We start from the raw sequence: 25000 nt of genomic DNA, 5'->3' as shown, positions 1-25000 counted from the left end.
TGACTTACTGAACATCTCAATGTTTAATAGACAGCATCAGATCTGTTGAGATGTCTAAGAACATCCAAACCGTTCTTGAGATTACATGAACTTTTTTCATTGTACAAATCTACGAGCTGTAATCTATTATGTCCAGAGATTATTATTATATCCATTATTGTATCTATCTATCAGATAATTATGTCTATTATGTCCATTTCTGACTGTTCAATTGATTTATTTGAAATATTTTAAAACTATTTTGGAATAATCATTGATTTAAACCCTGTCTAATATGTGTAGTTACTATTTTTAGCTTGAGAAACTACTGTCATAGCCATAGACTTTGAAAACTGAGTTCCAAAACACTTAGGATTACCTGGAAAAACCCAAAATTTTCTAAGAATGCTTTGTGACCTTTAACTATCAACTCTTGAGCAATCGCGCTGTTGTATTTTGTACAACACGTTGAAATAATCTCGCTTTTCGTGTTCAGCATTAGCGTGGTGCTGACGGTGTTGGGCAACCGCGCGAGTTACGGAAGGTTAAGTGAACATGATTTACTGCCTGTACTTCGACACTTATGCGACAACTGTGAGATGGAGTCTTAACAACGAACCGGTTTAAACCAGTGTTGCAAAACTTCATCTCATTCATTTGAACACTAACCAACAAATCTTTTTAAAAAATAAAAAGAAAATCGGGTTAAGTACGGTTCCTTTGAATTCCACTAAGAATTTGCATCCTTTGACAGATACGTATTTCGACCTCAACTGTAAGGTCGTCTTCAGTGTCTTGTACTTGACTCGGGAGTCGAGTCAAGTACAAGACACTGAAGACGACCTTACAGTTGAGGTCGAAATACGTATCTGTCAAAGGATGCAAATTCTTAGTGGAATTCAAAGGAACCGTACTTAACCCGATTTTCTTTTTATTTACAGATATTCCCCTAACAAGCCCAGGTTAATCATCAAAATCTTTGTAGTCATTTTTCCTTCTATTCATGTTTAAAACGATTTCATTCAATCAGAGCACCTATCAATTGAGAAGCGAATCCTTGTCAATTGAATACATTGTCACTCGAATGAGTAGCTGGGCACGAAACACGAGAAAACCCAGCAAAATTCCGCCAGACTGAAAAAATATCGAATGTCGGGTCAAAGTCGGGTTAATTTTTATTGAATCTTAGGCCACTGTTGGACCAACATCGAACAAGTATTGGGTCCATGTTGGGTTTGGTGGCCAAAATAAAAATAGGTGAATGATAGGTTGATGTCGGGTTTGACGTCATCAATGATAAGCTTTAAACCTTTAAGCAATAGCTTGGCAGTTTGTGTAACTTGTAGAAATTGTGAGTTTCAGGCAAAAATCTTAAAATGTTGTTTTAAAATAATTCGTTTAGTTCATTTTTTAATATAAAATCGAGAAGAAAATTATTGAGTTAAAAGTTATAAAACATGGTTTTCATTTACGCGGGTTTTTGAATTAACGCGGTTTATTTTTACGCGGATTTTTGAATTAACGCGGTTTTTTTTCGCGGATTTTTGAATTAACGCGGTTTATTTTTACGCGGATTTTTGAATTAACGCGGTTTTTTTTTACGCGGTATGTATCCCCCGCGTAAAAAAAAAACCTGACTGTATTTAACTTTTGTTTGATCGGAATCACTTATTCAGTTATTATTTCTGTTAAAGTTTACATTATCGAAATTCAGCATATTTTTACCGATGGTAAGTTTTAGAGAAGTTCGACAAAAAAATATACAGATAATTTGGTGAATATTACTAAATATTTGGTAACTGCAACAAAATTGATAATTTTAGCTGATTTTTGGAATTACAAAATTTTCTTGAAATTCCAGATTTTCAGTTATTTTTACAACCCAAAAGTAACTGAAAATCTAGCTAAAAATGTAAATTGCTAGCAAGAACTTGAACTCATACTTTTTCGGAACGCAAAAAAAAAAATCTAAAATTTAACCAAAATTTTGAACGCAGACAGTAGCTTCAATATTGAATATACTTCAGACTAAGTTTGAAAAGAAATAATAAGAAACCAAATTTCTAGAAATAACTCTGCCGATTCCTTATCTAATCAGTAGTCGCGCTGTTGTATTTTGTACAACACGTTGTAAAAAGCTCGCTTGTTGTACGCAACACCAGTGCGGTGCTGGCGGTGGTATCCGACCGCGCGAGTTACGGAAGGTTAAGAGAGTATTTATGAATTTGGAAATGGCAAACAATATAATTTGACATAAGTTTAGCAAGATATTTATTACTATACTAGCTGTCCCGGCAAACTTTGTCTTGCCAAGCTGTGGTTGTTTGACAACTGTTGAGGTCGCAGCAACGCACTCTAGATTGATTTAATTTTGATCACGCTGAATTTGTTCCCGGCTCATGAAAAAACAGTATTTTATCATTTTTTTTACTTTTCTAGTGGATTTTCGTAACTTTTTGTACATATAAACACAGCCACCACGAATACGAATCGAACCATGCAAGACTCATGCTGATCTGTCCACCTGTTTCTGAGTTTTGTTGCCTCAAAGGAACTTCAAATTCATTTATATATATATAGATCGCCCAAGCCTTCGCGACCCACCAAAAATCAGCCCGCGACCCACCAGTGGGTCGCGACCCATAGTTTGAGAAACGCTGCTTTATACGGACATTTCCCTAGCCACTACGCCTTGGTTTGAACAAGTTAAAAATTCATAGTTTTTTTTTGTAAAAACTATCTGGCAAATCTAAAAAGTTGATTTATAAAAAATCTCATTTAATTTATATCTCGCGTACAGGCGTGTCTACAATGATCGATTTCTCTTCATCGATTTTTTCTTAGGGTTTCTCCAGGAAATTTGATCAGTGCTTGGATGATCTCTTGATGTTTTTCGGTGCAGAACGACTATGGCAAGCATCTAAAGGGTGATACGGTCAAAATTTAGTCAGACAATTTGTTTCATAACTTGAGACTGCGTATACCAAAACAGCTGATTTTTTGACCAGTAATGGTGCATTATATGTAGCTTGTACCATAAAATTTTCATCAAAATCGGTTTAGTATTTGCGGAGATATTGTGAATCCTGAAAACTGCAATTTGAAAATTTTGTACGAGGATTAAAAAATAAGAACACATTTTTACTCTTTTATTTATAGAGCCAGAAATACTGAACCAATTTCAATGAAAATTTTTCTGTATGTAAAGTATACATATCAGAATGTTGTGTAAAAATTTCATTCAATTTGATCCAGCCGTTACAAAGTTATATTTGTTTAGGTGGTCAAATTTTGTCAAATTTTGTCAAGTCAAGTCAAATTTTGGTAACACAATTTTTTTCATAACTTTTGACTGCGTACACCAAAACAGCTGATTTTTGGATCAGTAATGGTACATTATATGTAGCTTGTACCATAAAATTTTCATCAAAATCGGTCTAGTATTTGCGGAGATATTGTTGAACCCTGAGATCTGCAATTTTAAAATTTTGTGCAAAGAGGATTCACAAATAAGAACACATTTTTACTGTTTTATTTATAGAGCCAGAGATACTTAACCGATTTCAATAAATATTTTTCTGTATGTGAAGTATGCATATCAAAATGTTGTGTAAAAATTTCATTCAATTTGATCCAGCCGTTACAAAGTTATATTTGGCACCCGGTCCGTTTTTTACCCTTCTTACACCCATAAGAAGGGTATAAATACCGCTTGGAAAACCGACTTTCGAACCGAGGCCCGCAGGGCCGAGTCACATATACCAATCAACTCAGCTCGACGAATTGAGCAAATGTCTGTATGTGCGTGTGTGTGTGTATGTGTGTGTGTATGTATGTTACAAAAAAATGTCACTCACGGTTCTCAGCCGTCTGTTGACCGATTTGAGTTCTCTTGGAAGCAAATGAAAGCTACTACATCCTAGTAGAACGCTATTGAATTTTATTTTGATTGGACGTTCGGTTACCGAGATATCTTTCAAAGAGTGCTAGGGAGTAGTACAACTTAATTATTTTAGATATTTTTGACAAAGCGTATCACCATAAATTTCTCAGCCGTCTATCAACCGATTCGGGTTCTTAAGGCCCGAAACGAAAGCTACTGCATCCTAGAAGAACGCTTTTGAATTTCATTCCGATTGGACATTTTGTAACCGAGATATCTTTCGGGGAGTACTTTGGAGTAAATTTCATGCCGTTTGGACATTTTGTTTCCGAGATATCTTTCCAGGAGTCCTAAGGAGTAATAAAATTTATGGTCGATGATTTTATTATGGAAAGCAATCAACTACAATATTTTCTAGAATGACCAAAAATCACAATCATACATACGAATAATACAACAATAATTTTAATAAGTGTAAGAAGGGTTCTGTTCACCATAGGTGGATTAATTCAGGTTTTTTATATTCAAACTACTACAACTTTGAAAATATTCATACAAAATGGCTCAAAATTTTACTAAGAATATATTTTTATAATAGTATTATACTGTAAAATTTTGATAAAAATCGGAGCAGTATTGGTAGTTCTATAATCAAAATTGTGCATTACTGACCTTAAATTACCGAAAATTTACCATGGAGCGCCTTTGTACAAAATTTTAAAAAGGTAGGTCGATGGTTTTATCTATATATCAACCAATACTTAATCGATTTTGATGAAAATTTTATGGTATAAGCTACATATAATGTAGCATTACTGGTCCAAAAATCAGCAGTTTTGGTGTACGCAGTCTAAAGTTATAAAAAAAATGTGTGACCAAATTTTGACCGTATCACCCTTTATAACAATAAAAATAACTGAAAATGATTTCGCCGGGCAAATTATTAACCAAAGAGAAAATCGATGAAGAGAAATTGATCATTGTAGATACGCCGGGCCCATATAGCCGAGGCGGTAAACGCACGGGTATTCAGCATGACCATGCTGAGGGTGACGGGTTCGATTCCCGGTCGGTCCAGGATCTTTTCGTAAAGGAAATTTCCTTGACTTCCTTGGGCATAGAGTATCTTCGTGCCTGCCACACGATATACACATGCAAAATGGTCATTGGCAGAGGAAGCTCTCAGTTAATAACTGTGGAAGTGCTCATAGAACACTAAGCTGAGAAGCAGGCTTTGTCCTAATGAGGACGTTACGCCAAGAAGAAGAAGAAGAAGATACGCCGTTATGATACTCAGCAAGAGATGTTATTTTTTGCATCATAAACCTTGCTTGGGTGAAAACTAACCCACTAACGTCTAAAGTGTCTCACAATTTGAATCTCCATAACAGTTTGTAATCAACAGTTAAGTTTCAATAAAATAGAAATGATTTCACTAATAAAATGGAAGTTAATGTTGTAATTCCACAAAAAAATCTTCAATGTGGGTCCTTAACATCTAATAATTTTTTCAGGCTCTGTTTTTGCACAACTTTTATATTATCGTTGCATGACTATCCCTATAGACACAATGAATCTAGGTGCATAAAAAAACCCACGAACACCTTAAAGAATCCCGCGAAGATTCGCAGAAGGAATCTTTGAAAGATTACCAGGAGGAATCCCTGATGAAATTCCAATATAAACCACCAAATGAATCCTTTATGAAATCCCGGAAGAGATCTCTAAAGGAATTTCAACAGTATCCCTGAAGGAATGTCGACTAGAACACTTGATAGAATATTTTCAAGATTTTCTAGAGCATTTCTTGTAGAAAAAGGAATTCTTGGATAAATATCTGTAATAATCCTAAGAAGATCAAGAGGAAATCTCACTGCGTACAAAAAGTATGGCAATTTGTTCAATATTGACTTAGTTACAGCGGAAAAGTGCCGAAAATAGAAACCCTGAAGAAATGGTCTCACTTCTCTATGGCACCAAGATTTTGACCCGATAAATTATCGACAGTTACACAGAAAGAAATTCTGAGAACTACCAAAGTCGTAAATATTGGAACGTTTAAATTTCTATTTCATTTCATTCGATTTTACATAAAACAATTTCTTGCACGCAAACTTGTAGGCAAGCTCCATACTGCAGACAACCTGTAATTTTACAATCCTTTGGAGAATTGTGTTGAAAGCTATGGAAATAGTTTTGTTACCGTGAACTCGATGTGTCATTTTTTAACTGTGTAGCTCAACACGAATTCGCTAACGATGAGGACCCATATTATAGCCACAGCTTTAAGGGAACGTTCAAAAATTACGTCCATGATTTGGGGGAGGGGGGGGGTCTAGAAAAGTGTGACAGTACGTGTATTGGGTATAGTAAAAGTGCGTGACAGAGGGGGGAGGGGGGGTCTAGAAATCCCGAAAAACGATGGACGTAATATTTGAATCTTCCCTAAAGGTGAGGTTATTCAGACCATGCAGAGGTGACGGGTTCGATTCCCGATCAATCCAGGTATTTTTCGTAATTTTCTTGACTACCTTGGCCACACGGTATACACATTCGTAGTATTTAACTTGCTGTGTAGCTCGGGGCAGTAGGAACAGGAGTCCAGGGGCTTGACGATCACCCCTCCTACCCCTTCTGCGAACATGACGGAGCCTAGGATTCTTTTCTAAGCGAACCACACACCACCCATGTAACCAAGGATTATATCACTGCACTTGTTAGGGATAAATGGACATCCCTACTGTGGTACCTTGTGGTATGCACATAACAAATCATTGTATTACTCTATTACGTTTAGCGTGTATGTTTACATTGAGTATCTGTCATATGTGGAGATGTTGTTATTGTTGTCTGGAGTGTGAATCATTGTATGTAATATTGAAGTATCGGTAATAAAGTATATACAAATAATGAATACAGTTGTAGAATAATCATTACAGAGAAAGATTCTCACATTGGCGACGAGAACGGTGAACAGTGCATGTGAAATTAGTTTAATTTCGGTTCGGGAAATGTTGTCTTTGGAAAAAAGAAAGAGATGAGTGATGTGTGTGGTGCATGCAGAGTGGTGATGACCTCCAGGTGATGACTTGTGATTGAATTTCAACTTTGGAATCAAAAAGGTAAATATTGTGTACTAACTGTTCAATATGAATCAAACAATCTATTTGTACCTTCGAATAATGACAATGATTAACCTGTGAGAGATTTTGATGGTGATCGGTATTGTTTAGTTCAAATCGATGACAATCACTATTGTCAGATAAAGAAATAAAGAACTGTGAAGAAAATCTAAGTTTTGTTGATTGTGATATTTATACTCGTTGAATGGGGTTGTTGTCCTAAATCTAGACTTAAATGCTGAATGATGAATGAAGTATTGATTTGTTAACCGGATGGCCGAGGAAGGCGTAGAGGTGAAACAATATTTTGAAATCAAATTTTGCCGTTGCTGTTAAAAGCCAGTGAAGGCGATGAAAGCCAATGAAGGCGATAAAAGCTAATGAAGGCGACATTCTTGAAATAGCCGTAAAAGGCGGAAAGGATTACAGATAGAAAAGCCGTTGAAGGCGGAAAGACTTTTCGAAAGCAGGAAAAATGTTATAGGCAGAAGAGCCGACTAAGGCGAAAAACTGTCGATGGCGGAAAGATCCGTCGGAGAGTGAAAAGCTGTTGAAGGCGAAAAAAACCGAGGAAAAAACCGTTGAAGGTGGAAATGCCGTTAAAGGCGGTAAGACCTGCAAGGCAGATATAGTCGATTCTTTGTAGAGCCGTATAAGGCGAATTGTGTTATTAAAAATTAAAGTACTAAAAATGCAACAGTGTCGTAAATTTCGTAAGAAACAGATTACCAGCCAACGCAGATTTAAGGGCTGTTTGCAGATCAGAAGGAATTTCTCGGCCTATCTTTATGCATGGGAAATTCCTTGGCCGAATCGCTCAAGAAACCGTGTTTTCTTCGATCGCAGTACGCAGTTGCGAAGAAATGACAGTTCAAATGGCAGTCACCATAGAAAGTTTCTGCCAGGAATCGTTCTAGAAGTTTCTTGAGCGATTTCTCTTGAACTCCAATCTGGGATTTATAGTTAAATAGAACCATTAAAAATTAAATTTCACACCAATTAAGTGGCAGCTGAGAAGGCGAAAGACAAAACTAAACTTTAGGCTGAGCGTTAGGAACGAATAGTATTAGAATATGTTCCAAATGCGAATATAACTGAGCAGATACTGAGATTGTTGTGGACCCACCTCAGGTGATATATATTGAAGTTATCATTGCTCAGTAAAGTATAATAAGTCTACGAGAAGTAAAAAGGGTTGGCTCTTGAAACCAAATTAACATGAAGACATGATTTAACTAATGCTTTGTCCTCTCTTACAAGTCTCAAAATGTAACTTCAAGATGATTAACATCAATGTGTGAGAATAATTAAACTGTATTGGTAGTTTGCAAGATAGGAAGTCGAAATGACAGTTAAAGCATTCGTTGAAGCTAGACGACATATTCAGAGCAGTTGCTAACCACTAACCTGTTAAGTATCATGCAAGTCAAATGGCTAGTGAATTGGGTATTAAAAAAAATCGAACAATAAAAAAATGAAACTTTTCGGCTTAACTAGAAGTCTCAGGAATTCGAGTAAAAAGCTCTTTATAACCCATCGAATGCCACTAAATGTTTATGCGATTCAAGTACAGTGAGTTCTTGAGTAATCACTTCTGAAGTCTTTGAATATAAAATGAATCGGGTGTGGTCAGGAGGGGCATTTTGACTTATGATTGCCTAACACTGGATATAGTGCCATTTTTGCTAAAAAGTGGGCCATCTTGCCAAGAACTGTGGTACAAGTTAGAGAACAAGGTACAGCAGTACGCTCAACAACAAATTCTGCACAATAATTTCCTTACAGGACGAGACAAATTTTGATCAGTTAAACAAAGTATTGAAACTATTATTGAGGAGAATAACGTACAGTATATCAAAAGCACAAGATATTGGAATAATGAAAGATAATCATTTCTGTAACTACAGGAATAGATAAATCTAATGAAAGCTGGATTATGAGGTTTGTTTTTCAGTCGAGCTTATTAATGCAAACAGGTACCATTTACTAACATGTTACTTGTTTGAATTTTTAGATTCCATACGCTGAAAAAACTGCAAATATTGTATGCATGTGTCGCACACATAGATTTTTGCAATTTGTCATAGATAACCCTTTTCATGTGTAGATACACATAGTTTAAATAAGGTCCATCGATTTTATGTGTGATCCAGCGTGGAAAACGAGTACGTGTGTACAAATAAAATTTATATATTAATAATATATTATATTAATATATTAATAAGTTCATTGAAAATTTTAATAAAAATGTGCTTTAAAAAGTTTCAGTACATAGAATTAAATCGTAGAGGCAAGCGTAAGGGCCATAATGACACAGACAATCACGGTGAGTGTGCACTACGTCAGACTTGTAAGCGTTAACAAAAAAATGAGGATGTATTTCATCGAAAAGATGTGAAATAAGTGATATGATAGACAGATGATTGGGCTTTGCAATATTGCAGAATATTCTAGTCCGATCCAACGAACTGAGAATATTATCAATATGATTAGCATATGTAGAAAATCAGAGTTACTTAAAGATAAAAAGTCCTAAATTTTGACGGTACATTGAATGCGAATAATTTGGAAAAGGCTTGTTGAAATAGCTTCATTAGGTATCTAGAGTGAGAACATAACATGTTGAGGGGCTTTTGCAATATTTTGGAGGTACACCATGAAAATGAGTCCTACAGTTCAGAATTCAGAAGAGCGACATCAAAGGAACAAATTTTTGATTTTGTAATGTTAAAATAGGTTTGATTGAGCACGAATCACCAGTAAATGCGGGAAAATATGCCTCGTAGAATGTAAACCTATTGAACGACCAAACCGTAAAAATAAACTCATTCAGTTTGAAAGGTAAATGGTAAATCATGAGAATTCCGAAATTATCGGAAATATGATTTCAAGTTTTCAAATTACTATTTAGCTAAAACTAGTATTACAAATATTGCTTTGGACAAGTGACGTTTTTCGAAACCCTGATTTGATTTAAAAAAAGTATCAATCCCTTCGATATTTAGAAAACAAAATCTGTAAAGCCAAACTTCTGAATATATTCTGAATAAGAAACGAGTTCCAGCGAAGTTCGCTAAAAAAACATAAAATGAAATAGTGTTTGTATGACACTTGGACACTTTGGATCGAAAACGAGTTAATGGATATTGATAATATTTCCACTGTAACATTCGTGCAGTGTTCCGACATATTAGTTAAAAAAATGTCTGAATAATAATCTGAATATACATACCTTTTGTATGAGATTCTTCAATGAAAGGACATGCCAAAAAAAATCAGTGGGCAGTATACAATGTTTGCATGCTAGCTGACATTGAAAACATTTGAGAAGAGGAAAGCAATTCAATTAATTCATCAGCAAAGGTAATATTTAGCTTGACACTCAGTGTTAAAAATATTTTGGGATTTGGGAAAATACTTGGGTCAAAATAATATTTCTTTTTAGGTACAACCATAAGTAACGGCCAAGTAATTTACCAAAATGCCGAGCAGAGATGGATGACTGTACTACTAATTCTGATGTGAGACTGAAGCGAGACGTTCATAAACTGGGGAGACTATAAGCGAAAACAACGTGGAGTGACCTTGCTGCGGATCTGGAGAAAAAACGAGATGTGGTACCTTGTGGTATGCACATAACAAATCATTGTATTACTCTATTACGTTTAGCGTGTATGTGGAGATGTTGTTATTGTTCACCCTTATTCGGCGCGGCGTGTGAGGTGATGCGACAATTCTCACCTCGTCGTCGCATGACTCTTGTCACCCGATTCCGGTTGTCTACGCGAGTGAGGTGAGAGGTTCACTTTTGCTGCAACTGAGAGAATGAACGTAAACAAACATCTTGTTCATCTGAAGAACTGTCAGACTGGCGTGTTACGAGGTGTTACGTGAAAGCTTTCGGATTATGGCGTATCTGAAGAATGTTATTTTTAATGCTTTTTTAATATTGTCAGATTTCACCATTCAGCGAATAAAATATGTAAGAAATTAACCTGTATATACACGTTTTTTTATTCTCAATAAAAAAAAGTATTTTATATGGATTTTTGGCGGATTTTATTCGCATTTCTGAAAACACCAATTGATCGAACATTTGGCCCTTATCGCAGTTGCCACCTGTAAATTCGTACTTCCAAACATCAAACAGGCGGATTTGTTTTGGGGAAATATTTTTTGCTAATATCTTAAGGTGAATATATAACGAAGCCATCCCTAGAATTTTCAAGAGCACAAATCTGAAGAACCAAATGATGGATTGTGATGAAAAGTTGATCGATTGGTCACCACCAGCGGGTGACCAATCGATCAACTTTTCAGCGTGGTGAGACATTTTGTTCTTCAGATTTGTGCTCTTGAAAATTCAAGGGGTGGCTTCGTTATATATTCACCTTAAAACTAATTAGTTAGTTTTGTGGTGTATTTTGTGCAATGAGTTGCTTCGAATTCTGGTTCAGTGATGACGAGATCGAGGAAGAAGAGGAACATTTAGATTTTGTTCGTCTCGAACGTCGAAGATTGCGGGATATGAGTAACCCGTTGGAGATACCGGAAGATTCGTAAGTATTTTTATGGTAACAAATTTGTTCCATACATTAACATGGGAATCTTTTCCACTTTCAGGTTCATATCATACTTTCGAGTAACAAAGGATTTGTTCAGATATTTGATGGACAACGTGGGAAACAAATTAGGAGGATCTGTAAAATCCTCATCCGTTCCACCGATGCTCAGATTAACAGCAGCGTTGAGGTTCTTTGCGGAAGGAAGTTACCAAAAGGGAGTTGGTAACGACTTGTTCGCAGGGATGGCTCAGCCAACGCTTTCGAAAGCATTGTCATCTGTTATTGAAGCTTTTGAGGTCGAAATTTGTCCGGTGGCAATACAGTTTCCCACATCAGAAGCAGAGAAAGATGAAATTAAACGCAGTTTCTATGAAAAAACCGGTTTCCCTGGTGTAATCGGGTGCGTCGATGGCACACATGTCAAGATCTTCAAACCCATTAGCCACATCCAACACCTGTATTACAACAGGAAAGGGTTCCATAGCTTGAACGTCATGCTGGTAAGTGTTAAATGCATGAATTATACCTAGAAAATGTGTTAATATATCTGCTTATATGTTTTTAGGTTTGTGATCATCGGCAGTTTATTCGATATGTCGATGCCAACAGCCCTGGTGCCAATCACGATTCATTCATATGGAACAACAACGAATTAGATGCTGTTTTGAATCAAAATTATCGAAATGGAGAAACCAACACATGGCTTTTAGGTGAGTTACAAAGGTTTAGCAAAGTGTGAATATGGATGCAAATATAACAGGTTCCTTAGACACATCTCATTTAGCCGGTTCCTGTACAACGATTGAACCGTACGATTTACAGCACTAAGAAGAAATAAGGAAACAAATTCATGGACGTATCCTTATAGGTTCTGAGACCATTTAATCAGACAAGACCTATTTTGGGCACTTTCCACTATAATTCAGCCAAATCCACACCAATTGACGTGCATTTTCGTACACAACTAGATGTATATGTTATGAAATTGACTTAGGATTTTCCATATCCACACATGTCTATGCTATATCATTAATCAATAGCATTTACTATTCTTATCAAGATTCTTATCAATTGCAGGTGATGCAGGATATCCTCTAAAACCGTATTTAATTACACCATTTCGGTCATCTGCAAATCTACCGAACTCCTCGAGGCAAACAAAGTTCAATGAAATTCATTCAAAAACCAGAAATATAATCGAGAGGACTATCGGAGTAATGAAGAATGTGTTCCGATGCATATTGGCAGCACGTCAATTACACTATAAACCTGAAAAAGCAGCAAGAATTGTAAATGTGTGCTGTGCGTTGCATAATTTGAGGAAAAGGTTCAATGTACCCGAAGACAACATACAATGGGAAGAGCCGGACGACAATGAAGTGTTGGATCCTCCATATGAAGGCGAACCAGATGCATCAGCAAATGAAATAAGAGAAGAAATAATGTATTCTATCACGTAAATTTACAATTAACTTGTATGTATTCATAATAAGTGAAAATAAATCTTAAATACATATATGGATACATTGATTTTTTTTTAATTATTTTTTTTTATGTTTTTATTAGTGTGTATTTTAACTAAAAGCTAATTCTACACTACTTCCACAGAGAACAGACGTCTATCTTCGCTTTCTGCCTTGTGTAAAACTTTGTAACGGTCATATCAGAGTATGTGGCTATGCTCCCGTTGCGCGGCGCTAGCATCCCATCACTTACATTGTTGTGTTGTCAAATTTGTTTCCAGTGCTCGCCGTTTTTGGCCGTTTGGCACTCGTGTCGCTTTGCGGGCTAGTGTATTTTAACGATGAACACTGCCATCGTGGGGTCAAATCGACTTTATATGTGGGGCAGTCTCCGTTGGTGGCGTTGAGGTACACTTAAATCCTTTACACACGATTTCGACGTATTTTTGTTCGAGCTTAAACGTCTGTTCTCTGTGCTACTTCCTTGTTAATTGAGATATTCACTTAATATGTATACGAAAATTTTCAACGGTCTGTCAAACCAACTAAGGGTGAATAAGAATTATGTGGTGCGGGGGCATTTGGGAAGAGGGTCCTGTAACTAAGAATTGCTTCAAAATTTTGTCCAGGGATTTTTCGAGAATTCCTTCAGAGGTTCTTTTTTATTCTTGATTTTCTCCAGCGATTTTTCCGGAGAAACTCTTGCATTACCGAAGAACTCCTTGAAAATTCCTGGACAAACTCACAGTAATAACAGTGTTAAAAAAAGGATTCTGGAGGTTTTTTTAATTCCCGAAGAAATCCATGAAAGAGTCCCTGTTGGAATTCATAAAAAAGAGGGAGAAAATAAAAGAAAAATGCCTGAAGAAATTTAGGGAGCAATTCTTAAACAAACATCAAAAAGCTATTCTCGTAGGAATTTTCAAGAAATCCGTAAAAAACTTTTGAATAAATCCCTGGATGAATTTCCAATGGAGCTCAAAGTGTCTTTAAAGTATGTTTCGACGAATATCTGGACTAATTCATGATAGAATATGTGGAAGAATTCCCTACAGAATCCTGGGAGTTCAAGAAAGAGTTGGAAATTTCCCCAAAATTCTATGTATTCTTAATAAGCAAGACAGCAATTTTACAACCGTCTCTTCTGTCGGTGAAAGAACCTTCAATGAGTTTGGTCCACCACAAAACTTCTCGTTTGTTGTGGGCCAGCTTGTTTTTTTTTACCTTTAATTTGAAGTCAGTCCAAACCTTGAAATAATGAATCAGTTTATTATATTTAAATAAATTATCATTTTTTCTTTGAATTTTCCTTCTGCCAATCTTTGACTGAGCGAGTCGGAGATCCCAGGCTATTGAGTCCGACGGACTCAATAATTTGCCAAGAGTGCTAAGAGAACCCAAATCGGTTGAGAAACGGCTGAGATTTTTTTTTACCATACATTCTGTCAAAAATCTCTCAAAAAGTTACTCCCAAGTACATTTGGATCTCGGTAACCAAATGTCCAATCGAAAAAAAAATCATGGACGTTCTACTAGAATATTGTAGCTTTGCTTTCCATCGGTTGATAGACGACAAAAAATATTAACATACATTTTCAAAAATCTCTTGAAAAGTTACAAAAAATACAACTTATTACTCCCAAGAACTTCTTCTTCTTTTTCTTCTTTATGGCTTGACGTTCGCGTTGGAACTAGGCCTGCATCTCTTCAACTTAGTGTTCTTAAAGCACTTCCACAGTTTATAATTAAAGGGCTTTCTTTGCCTGCCATTGCATGAATTTGTACATTGTGTTGCAAGTACTCTATGTCAAAAATCTCTCAAAAACTTAAATTGTATAGTACTTGTAGGAACTCTTCGAAAGATATCTGTCGGCGTCGGTGGTGTAGTGGTAAGCGTGGTTGCCTCTCACCCCAGTCGGTCGGGGTTCAATTCCCGTCGACGCCGATGGGATTTTCTGAGACATAAAATCCGTAATCACGCCTTCCATCGGATAGGAAGTAAAGTAGTAGGTCCCGGCCCATGTGTTGATGGGTTCGATATGTAGGGTCCTCAGGTGTGGGGGCTGTCTCCCTGGGGGCGTCGAAATTTAAGGCTTAGCTCCTAGACCCAGCCGACGTAAAACACAACTGGCTCCGAACGGTGATAGTTGGCCAGAAAAAAGAAAAGAATATCTTGGTAACCAAATGTTCAATCGAAATAAAACTCAATAGCGCTCTACTAGGATGTAGCTTTCATTTTGTACTAAGACAACCCAAATCGGTTGACAGACGACTTGACTTTTTTTTACTCGGATCCAATGTCGGTTCTCCAAGTGGTTTTTATACCCTTCTTAGGGGCGTAAGAAAAGTAAAAGGATTAACACAACCAGGAGAGTTCCACGGAGCGGTTCAGGAACGTAAATTGGAGGAATTATATGAAGGATCTCTGGTGGAGCTGGAGAAGTTCTTCTAAAATTTTCCGTAATCGATTCTAAAAGGGTTTTTTTTTATCTAAGATTGTTTTTCTGATATAAGTATTACCTTCGTTCTTGCTATATTTTCATCTTTTTCTCAAGATCTCCATCTCTATGCGTTTTTTTCATGTAGTATTAAATAATTTTGCCAACAGTATTATTCCTTATATTTCATAAAATTGTGTATTTTTGAAAGAAAAACATAACAAATGCGAGTTCCTTACTTCTTTCGATACTGACGCTCTAGGATGTCAAGTTTCTTCTTCTTATACTGCAGCAGTTCTATTTTGTACTCCAGGTCAGCTTTCCTGTCCTTTTCCTTCTGCAACAAGTATTCCTTCCGATTTTTCACCTCTTCCTCCCGAAGCTTACACATTTTACGTGCGTATCGCGCACAGTCTCCAGTATGCTCGACAATCTTCTGCATGCATTTTGTTTGCTCCATCAATAGCTCGTGTCGAACATCCCGAGTATTTGACTGCTTCCGTTTGCGTCTCGCAGGACTGTGGCTGTTCTCAATGCCTTCATCTCGGATTCCACGGTCGCACTCGACCTGATCCGCTTCATCTGCCGAAATTGTCTGTTGCCGCATGGTACTTGATAGTAGCGGGGATCCGGGCGGTGAAGGATGCAAACTTGGTTGGCTGACAAGCGGAGAAGCCGATGGCGGTGGACGACGAGGTAGACCAAATGCTGATCCTGTAGTATTACTTAAGTAAATTTATTGTTCTAAATGAAGGAAAAAAAAGCTTACCGGAATGGTTTACCGTTTTGTCCAGAGAAAGCATTTCCACAACTGCCTCCTCGCATGGCGACAGCACTTTCATATTGTTGGGTCCACCCCCAGTCGCATTGACCTCCCGTTTGTTGTGGGCCAGTTTATGTTTGACTTTCAGCTTGTAGTCGGTCCAAACCTTTAAATAAGAAATAATCAACTTAAATCACACATACCTTCTGAGACTTTATAACACAAACCTTTTGCCAATCCTTCACCGTTCGGATCGGGGGACCCAGGCTGTTTAATCCGGCAGCTAACTCCTTCCAAACTGAAACGAAAGCATCTTGGCTTACTCCAGATGCTTCACTGAATTTTAGGCCCTTTGCCACCGTCGGATGCGCTTCCATCCTGCTTACCAGATGCTCAAACTGTTTGCGATTGGTCACGCGTACACTAAAATACACGATTTTCATGAAAAATAATCTTACTCAGGCATTAAAGAAATAAAACACTTACCGTTTCACCTCCATTTTTGCGTTGTTTGAACGCTCTCGACTCCTTCTGAGGTAGCGACAATTCTCACGCGAAAACGTCACCCGTGCGCGACATTTGTCGATACAAGTCGACTGTCGGAATGCGGTGAGAGTTCATTGGTGTTCACTCACATCGACTCTTGTCACCGCTTTCGCCTACGGGAATCGCGTGACACATACGACTCGACTTTTGTCACGTCACACGCCGAGCAGAATAAACGTGAGTGTGAATCATTGTATGTAATATTGAAGTATCGGTAATAAAGTATATACAAATAATGAATACAGTTGTAGAATAATCATTACAGAGAAAGATTCTCACACCTACCATTGACTCACCAACACTACGCTGAGCTCACTGGTGGTAGATCTATCTGTCACCCGTCGATGCTATACCAGCATGAATGAATGTAATGTTTACAACCGCGCATAACATGTTAAGGGTAGTACGCACCTGATAAGTACTGTGGAAAAAGATAGGCCAAGGAACGGTCAAAAAATGATTTCGCTGTTAAAATTTCTTGAGTGGTCCGCAGCTGGAAAGAAATGAAAATTGTGTAACGCTCGTAACGCCTGCCGGGCAAATCAAATGGAGCTGTCACTTTTCCTTGCGGAAAAATATTCCGTTCAATTATTCCTCAAGGAAAAGTGACATTTCTTCCCACACTAATCAGTTGTCAAAATTCCTTTGGTAATTAGAGGGATTTTTGCTGGAGTGCTTTTCTTACCAGGTGCGTACTAGACTTAAGTTCGTTAGTTTTTAATAAAGTTTTAATTTGTTCGTTTTGTTACGTCGCGTGTGTTTATATTCAATATCGAGAATGTACTCGGTCTCCGCCACCCGTGAACGTAAAACTAATTCAACCAGATATTACCCAGGGAACCACCAAGCATTTAAATAAGCCGTACAGCAGCCCGTATTATGCATTTGAGATGCTTGCTGCCCTACATAAGCAGTTCGAATGCCTTGAAATAGCATAAGCTGTGCTGCTCAAAAGCTTTAGGCTGTAAATTAGCGTTTCAACTACTTGAGGTGTTTTCGTTCGGAAGCAATCAGAATGCTTCCCACGAGATCGAAGTGTGCCGTGGTAGCGAGCAGGCGTGAAAACTTGTGCTGCTGTCAATTTTTAGATTCAAGTTTTAAATTTCAAGAATTTCCAAAAAGTTTTCATTTGGCAGCGCAATTCGTGCAGTTGTGATTAAATATCTTAAGTGAATGAAGAAGGGGTAGTTCCGAGCAGTACAACGAGTGTGATTTGTGGTGATTCACAGTAGGGAGACGAAAAAGAGGGACTATAATGCACCACAGAAACGAGGCATCGACGTATTGAAGTAGAAAAGGAGCATTTTCAGGCATCCGGTGAGTCTGTTCCGATTGAGGAATGTTAAATATTGACACCATTGTTTTTACAGACTGTTTAAGGTTTTAGTTTTATTGCGCATTGCGCGGTTAAAATTGCGACGATGAAGTGCGGAATTGCAAATGAAAGTGTGATTTAGCGTTGGATCGTTCCGGTGTCTTCACTGCACTTATTCATTAGCTCATAAGAATAAGTATGGCGAAGGTACCGAAACGATTTGATGTAGTATCGCACTTTGATTTTAGATTCCGTACTTCTGTCTCAATTGAAATGAACTATACACATATTTTCAATAACGTGGTCTATGATCGCGTTTAGTTTGGTTTTGCAGCCCTTGATCGTTTATTTCGTTTTTGTCTTGTAGAGTGTACTCGTATTTTCATGCTCGTTGAACTCTTTCCTTCCCACGACTTTCCATTACTATTTCTTTGCATAGAAAACATTTTCGAAAAGAAAAAAGTTCCTAAACAAATATTATTGCTAGTTGTTCTAATTTTTCTAAATAAACGAACAAAGATTTATTGTGAATCAATATTTTTTTTATATTCAGTTTTTTTATTGCTTATCAATAGTTCTACTCTTGAAACAAGTAGTTGGCAATTATGTTTACCCAATTAGGTAATAATAATATTCTAAACACAATTGCATCATATTCATCTGATTTAATTTGTTTTGAGTTCGACGGAAAACGTTGATGCTTATTAATATAAACAAAACATAATATACCAATTCTGGGGGATCATTTGGTACTGTATTGTTAATTTTAATGTTATAAGTTTTGATAATTTTGAAATATGTATTGCTGTAATAAGGGAGGGGGGATTAGTATTTTCTTTTCGTTTCAGAGAGCGAGTAAAGGCGCTTAAGCCTAGGCATAAGGGCCAGGGCATCAGGGGTAAATACCTGTGTCCCATCCCAGGATTACAAGGACCAAGGACCAAGGAGTGACATTAACCTTCTTAGCAACTTCACTCCCACCGTTAATATTTCATATTCATGCTTCGTATACGGAACGGTTGGTACGAGATGTCCCCGTTCTTTGATTTCAATAACAATAACAACGCTGCACAGTAGGCCTGGCCGCTTTAATGTTTGTAATACATCTCAGATGTGCTGCAAGGATTAATAATGACAAGAAAAATGATGGAATTAGTCCATTCCATCATTTTCCAGGATTCTTTCAATGAATGGCTGTGTATGTGTAGACTAGACTAGACTAGACTAGGAAGCAATCAGAATGCTTCCCAACTGCTCTATAAATGCTAATAGCACGGAGGATGGGAGATATGTTATGCATTTCACAGCACATGTTGTCTCTCTTTTACAGGACCTACGCTTCTGTTTACAAATTTGTGCATCTGATTTGCTTCTTCGTTTTCCAAGAGCTCAGAAGCAAACATTGCTGCAGGGTTTGATGGAGCTTGGCCATCAAAAAATGACTTATTATGATTTCGTCGGAAAATGTGCGCTGATGCTGAATAGGTGGATGGTTTGGCGGATCCTAGGGCGGATCATAAGATTATTCGAAAGAGGTAAAGAAATACATATGCTACAGATCGAAAAAGAAATGAAAATGCTCTACACACAATGGAATATCTTTTTAAAAACAAGTTTTGGGTGATCGAACTGAAGCTGTTTTCCAAGCATTCTTTATATTGGGGATAAATTCAACGCACGACATCGACACAGCTGTAGCATCGTGGAGCAGTAGCAGCAGATTGAGAAGTAAATATATTTCAGTATCTTCGGATCCTAAGTTCTAACCCAAATCACTACTAAAACAAGCAAAAAATACTACCTAGCACCAGCTGGAGTGTGGAAGGATGAGGAAGCGGAGAAGCAGAGGCTGAGAGACCGAGAAGCAGACGTAAATCTATTTTTGTTTTGTTTTGTTCGACGAGGCGTTACTGGCGTTACACTTCTTTGTCATTTTGTCACGACGTTCCTGAAGGGGTAGCACTTAGACAGCCCGTTATTTTGCCAAAACCTGCTGTGGAGTAGCACTAAAGGCGTATATACGGCTAATTAGCATTGAAAGCCTTGTCGTAAAGGCAACTATAATGCTGAAGGAGTGCTATTTCAAATGCTTACTGGTTAGTTGGGTAGTATTGCAACAATGCATTTGGAGATTTCTTATGCGGGAAACGTTATTTTCGGGCGAGAGTTTTTTTTGACGAGAGAAATTCGAGCGTTCATTATTCAGGAATTCGGACGAATGACATTCGAGTTTTGTTTCCAAAGCATCTCACTTTTGGAGTATAATGAGGTACTTATTGAGTATGAATAATCGATAAAACTAACTTATCAGTCAGCAACATTTATGTTTCGTAGCGACCAAACCCAAACAGAAATTACCCAATCATCTCTCTTTTGAATTCTTTACCAATGCAAGAACTCAATAATACATAAGTCCGAAGTTGATTAAAGTTCATAGCTATCGCAGTCGCAGTTGACAACCGGTAAACCTGAAGGATGTTGCACCACATCAGTAATGAAACAACAATTCATTGATTACGCTTAGAGATCCTAAGGGTTTTTTTCACGGAAGTTCTTGGGAAACCTAGAACATCTTTGGAAATTAGTTCATTGCACAACAATTCTCCATGGACTTGTAGGATGTTGCACAACATCAGTAATATAATGAAAATCCATATATTGCCCTTGTAGATCTTAAGGGCTCTACTCGCGGAAGTTCTTGGAGGACTTAGAATATCTTTGGAGATTTGCTCTCTCCATTATCATGTGTAATCTTGTGCCGTATAAGTAATGTAACAACAATCCATTGATTACGCTTGAAGATCTTAAGGCTTTTATTCATGGAAGTTCTTGGAATACCTAGAAGATGTTTGGCAATTATTTCTCAACAGAACTATGCTCCCTGGACCTTTAGGACACTACACTGTATCAGTAATGTGACAACAAACCATTGATAACGCTTGTAGATGTTCAGGTCCATACTAGCGGAAGTTCTTGGGAACCCTCGATCATCTTTGAAAACTATTTCTCTACAGAACTATGCTCCCTGGACCTGTAGTACGCTACCCTGTATCAATAATGTGACAACAAACCATTGATAACGCTTGTAGATATTCAGGTCTTTACTCATGGAAGTTCTTGGAGGACCTAGAACATGTGTGGACATTAGTTCCTTACAGAAAAATGGTTCATGGACCTGTAGCAGTTTACAACGTATTAGAAATGTAACAACATTCCATTGATTACGTTTGTAGATCTTAAGGCTTAAGGACCTAGAACATCTATGGAAATTAGTTTCTCACAGAAAAAATATTCATGGACCTGTAGCATGTTACAACGTATTATAAATGTAACAACCATCCATTGATTACGCTTGTAGATCTTGGAGGTCCTAGATCATCTTTGGAAATTATTTATCTACAGAACTGTGCTCCCTGGACCTGTAGGACGCTACACTGTATCAATAATGTGACAACAAACCATTGATAACGCTTGTAGATATTCAGGTACTTACTCATGGAAGTTCTTGGAGGACCTAGAACATCTGTGTAAATTAGTTCCTTACAGAAAAATGGTTCATAGACCTGTAACATTGTACAACGTATTAGAAATGTAACAATAATTTATTGAGTACGCTTGTAGATCTTAAGGCCTTAACTCGCGGAAGTTCATGGAAGACCTAGCATATCTTTAGAAATGAATACTCTTCAGTACAATGCTGAATGGACCTCTGGGATGTTACAACGCATCGGTAATGTAGCAAGAAACCATTGGCTATGTTTGTAGATCTTCTGACCTTCGCTCGCGGAAGTTCTTGGTGGTCAAAATTGGAGGTCATATTTGTTGGAGCGACAGCAATCTCCTCTTGAACAACCCTATTCAGCGAAAGCGGTGAGATGATCGAAACCCCCTACTTCATCGGGCACCACTCTTTCGCCGCACTCATCACCCGTCCAACGACACCGAAATAACGGGACTCTTTTTCGTTACAGTTTTGCATTGTATCCGAACCAGAAGTGTTTTTTCATTAAAGATTGTTTTCTTGTCAATTATAAACCGCGATCTAATTGCTCGTCCGAAAGGTGTTCCCACTGTCCACTCTAACAATATTTGCCCTGCCTTCCTTTCCTTACTAACTCCTTATTAAACCTAGGATATCAGAAGGTGAGGACATTTCAAATATTTTTAGATTTCCCTCAGTTTGTTTTACACGGATTCCCGAATTAGCACGGTATTTTTTTACACGGTTTCGTGAATTAACACGGTTTTTTTACACGTTTTTTTTTACACGGGACGTATCCCCCGTTTAAAAAAAGACCTTAGTGTATTGTAAATCTCAGTAGGAAAGTCTTCCATTGTACATGTCAAATTTCTTTTCTCTTCATCTTCCTCTTTTAGATGGCAGGTGATTACTGTCTGTGGATCTGGAATGTTTCATCCAGTGGCGTAGCAAGGGGGGTGCGATGGGTGCGGTCCGCACCGGGCCCCTGAATTCAGGGGGCCTCCAGATCAAGGAAGGTTTCTAACACTAGTTTGAATAAAGTTCTTTAAATGGCAAATGTTTCCTATAAGCAAATATTATAGAGTTCTTTAAAATCTTTGCTATAAGTATAAGATCAACACTTCGCAGAACTGCTGGTAGGTATGTGGAGGCCCCTTCGTTTTTTGGAAGTGGGGCACATAGACGTTCCCAAAATTACAAGAAAAATGTGTTAGACATTAAAATAGGATTTTGCGAAATTCATTACCGATTTGGAAGTAAAATTTATAAGCATTGTGAAAACTTCCCTGATATCCTAATAACAGGACCAAATATACAGGGGATACTCAAAATAACTGGGACAGGTAAAATTTTCAGTTTTTAAAAAATGTTCAACTCGCTGTAACTTTTCGAAAAGGGCATTGTATATTCTCAAATTTTTACTGTAAGTTCATCAACTAGTTGTGCATCAGTGGTCAAAATTTGGAAAAGATCGGGCCATTTTACAGAAAGTTATAAAAGTTCTAGAAAAAGGTATAATTATCCGATAGCCAACTTTGAGCTGTTATATCTCCGGATTCAATGATCCGAATGCAATGAAATTTTGATTATTTATGACTTATATAATGAGCTATTGAAAACATTTGACTAAAATTAAAATTCTTCACGCAAAGAAAATTATTTCGATTAGTTTATTTTTGTAATACAACACCAATTTATCCAAAACTTCATCATCGTTTCAAAATTCGAGATAGTAATTACAGTTCATTTAAATTCCCTCTAATTGAATTAAATATATTTATGTTTCAAAGGAAAGCAACCAAAAAGCCGGCATTAAATTGAAAAAGTAATGGGATGCATATGAAAAAAAGGATAAATTTACTGAAAAAACATGGAATAAATGAAATCTGCATAACTTTTTTTCTTATTAATAATTTCAAATTAAGTCAACTGTTTTTTAAAGTTTATTATATAAGTCATAAATGATTAAAATTTCATTGCATTCGGTTCATTAAATCCGGAGATATATCAGCTCATAGTTGGCTATCGAATAATTATACCTTTTTCTAGAATCTTTATAACTTCGTGTAGAATGGACCGATCTTTTCCAAATTTGAACCACTGATACACAACTAGTTGATGAACTTACAGTAAAAATTTGAGAATATTTGATGTCCTTTTCGAAAAGTTACAGCGAGTTGAACATTTTTTGAAAAGTGAAAATTTTACCTGTCCCAGTTATTTTGAGTATCCCCTGTAGTTGTTGACTTAAGCTTGCAGCTATAATTCAAGGGCCGCATTTATGAAAATTATGATCAAAACACATGTCAAGTCAAACCCGTAATAACAATAGTTTGCCGATTTTTTTTTCGTATGAAAAATAAGTGCAATCAACGTATTTCAACGATTTCATCAAGTATTTCTTTCCAAGTATTTCTTGAAGGGTTTCTGCAAGAATTCCTTCGGGCAAGGTACATAAATACTTACCTTGCCTTCGAGAATATGTATTACGATTTATCAAGCATTTACTTCAAAGACAAGAAATCCTCTAAGATTTACTTCAGAATTTTTTTCATGGATTGCTTCAAAATATCTTCTAAGCATTAATTTTGGGATACTTGAATTGATTCCTTCAAGAACACCTCCAAGAATTTCTTCAAGAATTTCTTAAAAAAATATCAAGGAATCTTTCAAATATTCCTTCAGGGATTACTTTTTTGCGAATTCCTTCAAGCATTCCTTCAGGAATACCTCTTTGGATCCCTTCAAAAAGTCCTTCAAGGATTATGTCATGAAGTCCTTTAGCGAAACCTTCAGATGATCCTTAAGGATTTTCTTCAAGAATTATTTAGACTTTCCAAGAAGAAATCTTTCAGGAGTTCCTCATGGAAAATATCTATGATAAATTTCTGAGATCATGCTTGATCAGGTATGGCTCCTGAATGGAACCCAGTGCAATTTTTTAAAGGGATTTCGGAGGAATTCCCGAAAGAATCCTTGTAGAAATGTTTGCTGGAATTTTTGGAACAATTTATAAAGGAATCCTCGAAGAATCTTCTAGGTGAACTCCAAGATGAATTCGGAAAGAATCATTGGTTATGAAGTAGTAGTAGAAGTACTATGAGGAATTACGAAGAAATTTAGAAATCAAAGGGATTTTTGGAAGCATTAATTATGAAAAGCCTATATTATTTTTCAAATCAATGGCATAAACCCCTAAGAATTCCTCTCGAATTCGTTGATGCAAATTGAAAAACAATTTTAACCCTTCAGGACGCACGCTGTTGTGAAAAGTACAACACTACCAAAAATCCTCTGAGAAATTTACTAAAACGATCATGTGGGGTAGCCCTTGAAATCTTAAAAAAAACTCTTTACTGAAGAAATTGCTTCAGAAACACTTGGAGGAGTTCCCGAAGCCATCGCTTTAGCGACTTTCGTAGCAAATCCTGGAGGAATTTGTAAA

General features: G+C 37.0%; 3 protein-coding genes across 4 annotated transcripts in view; 2 read left to right on the top strand and 1 right to left on the bottom strand.

Annotated features, from left to right (window-relative positions):
• The window catches only part of LOC109397934 (transmembrane emp24 domain-containing protein 5), a 548078-nt gene that overhangs the window by 501367 nt on the left and 21711 nt on the right, over window positions 1-25000 (top strand). The gene's annotated exons all lie outside the window — the stretch shown is intronic.
• On the top strand, window positions 11390-13054 carry LOC115269192 (putative nuclease HARBI1). Its single transcript, XM_029877611.2, has 4 exons — window positions 11390-11543; window positions 11608-12049; window positions 12115-12259; window positions 12627-13054. The coding sequence occupies exons 1-4, from the start codon at window positions 11416-11418 to the stop codon at window positions 13007-13009; spliced, it is 1098 nt and encodes a 365-aa protein (XP_029733471.1). The 5' UTR covers window positions 11390-11415; the 3' UTR covers window positions 13010-13054.
• On the bottom strand, window positions 15606-16933 carry LOC115269191 (uncharacterized). 2 transcript variants are annotated; one of them, XM_029877610.2, is made up of 4 exons: window positions 16700-16933; window positions 16441-16636; window positions 16220-16379; window positions 15606-16164 (listed from the first exon to the last, which is right to left on the bottom strand). In XM_029877610.2, exons 1-4 carry the CDS (start codon window positions 16711-16713, stop codon window positions 15686-15688), a joined length of 849 nt encoding a protein of 282 aa, XP_029733470.1. In that variant the 5' UTR covers window positions 16714-16933; the 3' UTR covers window positions 15606-15685. The 2 variants fall into 2 exon arrangements, with proteins under 2 accessions (XP_029733470.1, XP_029733468.1); XM_029877608.2 differs by having other exon boundaries at window positions 16441-16933.

Source organism: Aedes albopictus, chromosome 2 (assembly GCF_035046485.1).
Source record: "Aedes albopictus strain Foshan chromosome 2, AalbF5, whole genome shotgun sequence".
NCBI classification, from domain to species: domain Eukaryota; kingdom Metazoa; phylum Arthropoda; class Insecta; order Diptera; family Culicidae; genus Aedes; species Aedes albopictus.
The sequence above is the reverse complement of the archived record's forward strand: the minus strand, read 5'-3'. Positions and strand labels throughout refer to the sequence as shown.

What these genes read in the sequence shown, in the direction of transcription:
- LOC115269192 (XM_029877611.2), top strand. Translation starts at nt 11,416, where the DNA reads ATGAGTTGCTTCGAATTCTGGTTCAGTGATGACGAGATCGAGGAAGAA. An exon ending in TTGGAGATACCGGAAGATTC is followed by an intron (nt 11,544 to 11,607) that starts GTAAGTATTTTT and finishes TTCCACTTTCAG; the next exon opens with GTTCATATCATACTTTCGAG. An exon ending in AACCAACACATGGCTTTTAG is followed by an intron (nt 12,260 to 12,626) that starts GTGAGTTACAAA and finishes TATCAATTGCAG; the next exon opens with GTGATGCAGGATATCCTCTA.
- LOC115269191 (XM_029877608.2), bottom strand. Translation starts at nt 16,656, where the DNA reads ATGAAAATCGTGTATTTTAGTGTACGCGTGACCAATCGCAAACAGTTT. An exon ending in CGGTGAAGGATTGGCAAAAG is followed by an intron (nt 16,380 to 16,440) that starts GTTTGTGTTATA and finishes TCTTATTTAAAG; the next exon opens with GTTTGGACCGACTACAAGCT. An exon ending in CAAAACGGTAAACCATTCCG is followed by an intron (nt 16,165 to 16,219) that starts GTAAGCTTTTTT and finishes GTAATACTACAG; the next exon opens with GATCAGCATTTGGTCTACCT.